Genomic DNA, 7,500 nt, shown 5'->3' with positions numbered 1-7,500 from the left:
AATGGCATCGTCCTAACAACTCCAAACCTATCAGCTGCTATTACACAGTCTTCTGTCATCTGTAGCCTGAACAAAAAGATCATTTGTATGACCTTTTCAACCTAATATACTGAAATATAACGGGGGGACTCGAAAACAAGGGTGTTTTGGTTTAGTTGCTGGCGCGCAGCATGGATCATGACAGCAGTTGCCCCTAACTCCGGTAACTCCCTACCTCTCCCTCTCCCTCTCCCTCTCTCTCTCCCCTCGTTGGAGAACGAATCACAGCTGGTTTATTTCCTCCAGAAATAGTACCGTGTTGTGTCTTGTGGGGAGGGAGGCAGGTAGGCAGGCAGCACCGCTTAGCGTAGCTTACTGCAGCTTCTTTGGCAGAGCGGACAATTTGCAGATTGATGATTACTGTCATCATGGTTCTGCTATAGTGATCTTGTCATATATTGTTCAATGAATTTTCTTTTGATAAAGTAATCGCTACTGATCACACATCCAACATTTCACAAGCCGATTGGAGTGGTGAATGCTAGCTGGTCTGAGGCTAAGTGCAATGCTTTCTAATGTGAGCTGAATGCATCTGACCAGACACAAAGGCTACTCTGTTCCAAGAATCTGCAACCCCCCTGTCTTTTTTGATGATACAGTAAGCTGATCATACTATACAGATCCATAAAAATAACTGTGGATTGAGTAAAAAATAGTTGACTTACCAAGGCTCCTTTATTTAGGCTTAGTTGTAAGTTGTTAGCGATTTCGTGCTAGCTAGCTAGCTAGCGTAGCAAACTTTATACCCAAGTTACCTCAGTTGGGACACATCACCACTAGTCCCGTGCATTCTCCTGTTAGATGATATTTTGTAAGCAACATCCTGATGTTGTGTAGGCTGATCACATTATCCAAAATGAAAGGTTGTCACACAGATCATCTCATGGTGTATTTTGGGCAAGTTAGCTACAATGCCTTCTAGCTAGATAGCAACAGGGGATTGTATTTTGGTCATGAGAGGAAGGTTTTTTTTTGGCCAGGCTCTGACACTAAAATCAGTAGCCTACCTGTGTTAAAATCAGAGGGCAAGAAAGTAGACTACTGTCACAGGTGCTTTACTTTCAAAAATGATTTTGCTATGCTACTTTTGAGATTATATTATAATAGTAAAAAAGGGGTGTTTTTGTCTTGACATTTCATCTTGCTCTGAGCTAAAGCCCTGCCTTGACTGTTCCTAAGGACACTTCTGCCACCTACAGGAACAGTTAGAAAATGCCTTGAGGCTTGAAATTCATACAGAAGATAGGTCAGACCGTCCTCGAGGCCTGGCTGTAAAAAAACGCAATTGTCGGCGAACGACGTCGAAGGTAGGGGGCGTCACTATTTGAAATGACGTCATTCGACGGCCAAGGCAGCCAATGAGTTAAAGTCAAGCTAATATTATGGCCAAGGAGCTATGATGTGGTTCGGTGAAAACCAATTGGAATGTTCAGATCTCTGTATGTCCCTGGCGGACATGCCAGAGCCGTTATGTGATTAGCTGAATCAAACATGCCAATGACACCCCCCAGAGCGAATAAAGCAAATTCATGGCGAAACTACAGTTTCCTCGGCTTCTCGGCTAGCGTAGGCCGTTTCTGGTTCTTTCTCAACCCGTACAGAGTCAAACCTTTGATCGAGTATATTTGGTCATCTGTGATATCTGCAATCATTGAGTGTCTCTGTGGCATTGCTACATCTCTCTGCAAGAATTGCTTGACTCTGGGGGTATTGCTGCATCTCTGCGGATCAGGATGTTGCACCTTGTGGCCAGAGGCATATGTTGTGGGCAGCCGTGGCCTAATGGTAATGTAGTTGGTTTCCATCCCATTTCTCCCCACTCACACTTTACTCTCCACAGCCCCCAATGGGGTTTCAAACCTTACTGTGATGCAAGAGCAGCATTAAATAGCTTAGCAGAACTCAAAACCATACACAGTCCTAAACACATGCACGCACTGGCACACACACACGCAGGCACGCAGGCATGCGCACACGTACGCAGGCACGCACGCGCACACACACACACACACACACACACACACACACACACACACACACACACACACACACACACACACACACTCACACACACACACACACACACATACACACACACACACACACACACACACACACACACACACACACACACACACACACACACACACACACACACAAACTGTTGGGGGAGGCGGGGTGGCCTGTGTGCAGTTGCCCTTTCTTAGGGCCTCTGCCCCAAGTTAGCCATGAAAGTCCCCTTCCCTCCTCCTTTCTCACCCGTGCGGCCCCTGCTACACACACACACACACACACACACACACACACACACACACACACACACACACACACACACACACACACACACACACACACACACATGCGCGCGCACACACACACATGCACACACACACATACAGTACACGCATGCGAGGCCCCTGCTCTTTTGAGATACTGCTGCCGGTCGATGGGTTTACCGGGACCCAGCGGAGCAGAAAATCATAACGGGGATGAGAGGAGAGCCAGACGTGTGTGTGTGTGTGTGTGTGTGTGTGTGTGTGTGTGTGTGTGTGTGTGTGTGTGTGTGTGTGTGTGTGTGTGTGTGTGTGTGTGTGTGTGTGTGTGTGTGTGTGTGTGTGTGTGTGTGTGTGTGTATGAGAGGTGGGCCAAGGGAGGCCAGGCCTTCAGTCCTACACACTCCGCTGCTCGCTTGCTTCTCTCAGACACACCCCCTTTTCGTCACCTGTGAGCGAGTACCTAGCCTACCCACCCTACTGCATTATGGATGCCCTCTGGGCCTGCTTAGTATGTGTGTGTGTGTGTGCGTGTGTGCGCCTGTGTCAGTCTGTCTTAAAACAGTGAGCAAAAGAGATAAATCTAAAAAAGGGATAGTTGGGATAGTTGTGCACCTCGGAACAGTACAATGCCCTTTCATGCAGATGGATCGCTGGCGAAAACTACAACATAACAACATTACTGAAAGTCTGAAGTATCAGCTATCTATACCATGTTAGTGACAGTAAGGTTATAACAGATGTTCTGCTCTTAAGGGTTAACCTTTCCTGAAAAACCAACTACATCCTAACATGCTATTGGTTTGGATAACATGTAGCAGTTTTGGTTTATAATTCAAATCAGTGTGATTCAGATCAGCATTCAGTTTGACAATGGTAGGGATGCAAACGATTAATCGATTAATCGACTTTAATCAATCAATGCATTAATCGATTAAAAAACATTAATCGCAATTAATCGAAAATTCAACTGACAAGAGACCCAGGTGAAATGGGCATGTGAAGAGTGTGTGTGAAGAGGGGTGTGAATAGTGGGAATATTTAAATCACCTTTGTATTAAAGAATTGAAATAGAATTGATTTAAATGTGGTATTTTATCTCAATTTTTACTTACAATTTTTAAATTTAGTAGTTTTTTTTTCGAGAAACATTGAGATATCGGGGGAAAAACGCTGCTTATCAATTAATTGTAAGTCGATCGATAAGACTATCAACTAATGATTAATGAATTAATCGATAATTTGCATCCCTAGACAATGGTAAATGGCCACTATGTGTATATTGCAGCTCAGTATGCCATATACCGTGTAAATATTTCAATGATGAAGACTGAAAACTGAGTAAACAAGATGCTTCCAAATTGTGAAGAAATGATGGATTACTTTGGATGAAATTCAGTGGAGTTTAGGACAACTTAAATTACGCAGCTATCTTGCTCGCTGACCCCACGTGACTTCTATTCTGCGTACCATAATTTCCTTCTGAGGATCAATAAAGTTACTTTACACTACTTTAAATCCATTAAGACACATCATTATACATTAGCTGTTACCAGAATGCCAATGACCAAGTCGTAGTAGTGTTATAGTAGTGTATTACTATGGTAGTTAGCTTTTCAGTGACTATTACAGTATTCCACTGGTGGAACGGTTTGCATTATGGGGCTTAGAGGTGCACCGAAATGAAATGCTGCGGCCGAAACCGAAACCGAATTATAAGTAATCACTTGGCCGAATACCGAAACCGAAACCGGATATTACAATTCAGATAAAAGTGATCAAAAGTTAGGTTTTTTTTTACTATTTTTAAATATTGCTTAAATCTATGGCTTACAATAAATGTTTAGATATGTTTTTGAAAGAAAATAAATGTGTATTAGAAGTCTTTCAATGTTAGAGTAGAACTGAAATTAGTTTAATTAATGCCCTCTTTCAATTCATTTTCTATTCGGCCTCCGATTCGGCCACTCAATTGGCTTTCGATTTGCGTTTTCGGACGAATATTTTCTGCGGCTGAATTTTCGGTGCACCTCTAATGGGGCTACATAATCCCTTTCTCCTCCTATGTCAGGTGGTTGTCCCGGGCGACACAGACACATACCTGCTGACGGGCCTGACGGAGCGTACGGAGTATGAGGTCTTCATCTCAGCCATCTACAGGGAGGACACGGAGAGCGACGCCGTCTCAGTACTGGAGACCACATGTGAGAGAGCAATACACACACAGCACACGCACGCACGCACGCACGCACGCACGCATGCACACACATACACACACACACATATTTCAGACACATTGAAGTGCATGCTTCAGATTTGTTAATCCTTTATTGAAAGAATTTGTATATCCCTCTATTGTTGGCAAACTGTAAGGAAGCCAATGACTGGATAATCGTGGCTGAATAGAGTAATCTCAGTCGCGTCAGGTTGTATTTGTATGCAGGCATTTCGTTCCTATTGGTCAGACTCAGCCATCAACCATTCTAATTTTGTTCAGTCACTGAATCTTCTGCTGAAGTGCTTGAGTCTTTGTAAATTGTTTTTTTGCTTTTGTTTTTTTTTACCCTGCTTCCCACTTGTGCTTTCTGGTAACTGTGTTTGGGTGTTTCTCTTCTCCTGTTCTTCTACATGTGCTGTCCAGTGGACAGGTCTACCACAGTTGTCCCAACTACAACAGGTAAGCACTGAAACGGATGGTTGCAACTGGTCTTATGACTACACACACTGTACACTACACTATGCTACATTACAATTCTGTACTATACTACTATTCCATACTATACTATACTATACTATACTATACTATACTATACTATACTATACTATACTATACTATACTATACTATACTGTACTATACTGCCGCACAATTTCAGAACGCAGTAACTCGAAAGTGGTGAAAATTGAGCTTAGACCGGGAATGGGTTTTACAATACCTCCTTTGTCTTGTGTCAAAAGATTTTGGACGCAATTTGTCCTGTTTCAGAGGAAAAACTACAAAAATGGATTTTACTGTGCTTTATTGTTTTAAGAAGTCATGTCTTACAAGCCAAAAATGCAGTAAGTCATACACTTATCATTGAAGCAGTGGTTTGGGAGCAGACAATACCACAACAGAAGGCAGTAACTTCATTTTTTAGGTGAAAAGTTGTGATCGTTTTTTTCTCTTTTGTTCTTGTGTGCATAAATTTCCACCATGAAAAAGTATTATATGGAAGTGTCATCACCTCTTTACCTCCAACACAATTGCCCGGCCAGGAAGGAAACTTTACGTAAAGCCTTTTTTCTTGATTTACCAGTGAGCTGAGTTACTGCGTTCTGAAATTGTAGGGCAGTATACTATGTTACACTACACTACACTACACTACACTACACTACACTACACTACACTACACTACACTCTTCTGTTATATACTATCCCTCACGCTGTCACGGAACGTGAGAGATTTATTGCACCAGTGTTGTTTGAGTATGTTAGTTTTCATACTCCTACGGTAGCTACTAACTACGGTTAGTGGTAACAGTAGTTGTAACACTGGTAGATGTGTTGTGTTGGAGAAGAATCGTCTCAGAAGACAACAAGGCACTTTCTTTTGCACTTTTTCCAACCTCCCCCCCCCTTATCTTTTTTAGGAAACAAAAACACAATCATTTTTACTCTTTCATAAGCTTCAAACCTATAATGAGATGTAATAAGCAAATCCTGAATCTTGAATCTCTTGAATCTTCGGTAGTGTCAAACTATTGACCTACTCATCTCCGTCTGTTTTCTCATAAGGCACTCAGCTGCTCTCATGGCTCCATTCTGCAGTCTGTTGCATGATAGTCAAACCCTAAACAGGCCGTTTTATGACTTGTGACCAGAGCGGAGTGTCCAGATGTCCATGAGTAATAGTATGGCACCTGATACTGTGCTCTGCGTTGTGTCTTTGGCCTGGCTATGCTGTGGTGACTGACACGCCATGCCAGAAATCAAATTTCCCCTTTTTGTATTACACGTATGACTATATTAGGCAGTCTTGTGACTCACTCTGGCTCATCCAATGGCCACGCTGGCTTATTTTTGTCCAGTATTGTATTCAGCATTCATTTTTTGTTAGATATTATATTCTTAGTGTTGACGGCAAATGTGGGAAAAGATTTATATTTTTATAAAGCATTTCATACACTAAGCTTCTGCTCACCCCACTATAAAAAGAAATACAAAACAGATTAAATGACTTATCATGATTGAATCTTAATCTTAATGGCAAGGAAAGGCAAGGTGATGTAGTGTATTTAGTCATAAACACATTTGAAACATGTACTAGCGGCTCAATGTAATACCAGCAGATATTGAATAGAGTAGGAAAGTGTTCCCTTTATTGATCCCGAAAGAAATTAATGTGTCTAGAAGCATTTGCACAATATGCATCGCCAGACGAAACTTACTGTATTGCACAACTGTGTACATACAGTAAAAACAGATCAAACGTATTGCGCACAACTGCATGGATATAAACATTAATTATATCAAACATTTTGCAAATACAAAGAATAAGAAATATGAGTTCGGCCTACGAAATAATATGTAACACTGAAAAAGATAAAATATCGATGATGACCTTGGTATTGCCTCCTCCACCTCCTCCTTTAGTTCAGCAACGTGGGCTGCGCAACATCGATATACAGAGAATAAAGTCACAAAATAACATGACTGAGAAATTAGAAGAAGAAAGAAAGACACAGTGTTATTGTTGATAGATGTCTTTTTTGCCATCTCCACCACCTCCCTTATTGCTCTGGCTTTGGGCTGTGCAACATTGAAATACAAAGAATAACAAAAAAAAGATACAGCGTTATATAACAGTGCACAACATTTGAAAAACAATGAATAGCTGGGCAGGCGTGGGCTAATGGTTAGAGAGGTGGTCTTAAGATCAGAGGGTTGCAGGTTTGAATCCCATGCTTAGCCCTCCCTACACCTCCATCCATGGCTGAGGTGCCCTTGAGCAAGGCACCTACTGTACAAAGTGATTCCACATTGCTCCAGGGACTGTAACCAATACCCTGTAAATAACTGTAAGTGGCTTTGGATAAAAGCATCAGCTAAGTGTAATATAATGTAATGTAAAATAATAGCAAAACAAAAAAGATAATGGTCGTGTTGCCCCCACCTGTACTTCCTCCCTCAGTGCCGCGGTTCGGTCT

General features: G+C 42.0%; 1 protein-coding gene across 1 annotated transcript in view; it reads left to right on the top strand.

Moving 5' to 3' along the window:
* col14a1a (collagen, type XIV, alpha 1a) overlaps positions 1 to 7,500 on the top strand; it is a gene marked incomplete at its 5' end in the record, with an annotated part of 165,078 nt that overhangs the window by 54,319 nt on the left and 103,259 nt on the right. Inside the window, 3 exons of the mRNA XM_063217544.1 lie at positions 4,384 to 4,516; positions 4,954 to 4,989; positions 7,485 to 7,500. The exon at positions 7,485 to 7,500 is cut by the window's right edge and continues 127 nt beyond it. Of these exons, the coding sequence (XP_063073614.1) occupies positions 4,384 to 4,516; positions 4,954 to 4,989; positions 7,485 to 7,500 (185 nt within the window). The remainder of the gene's footprint in view (positions 1 to 4,383; positions 4,517 to 4,953; positions 4,990 to 7,484) is intronic.

Source organism: Engraulis encrasicolus, chromosome 2, assembly GCF_034702125.1.
Source record: "Engraulis encrasicolus isolate BLACKSEA-1 chromosome 2, IST_EnEncr_1.0, whole genome shotgun sequence".
Lineage (NCBI taxonomy): Eukaryota > Metazoa > Chordata > Actinopteri > Clupeiformes > Engraulidae > Engraulis > Engraulis encrasicolus.
This window is presented reverse-complemented; position numbering and strand designations above follow the sequence as displayed.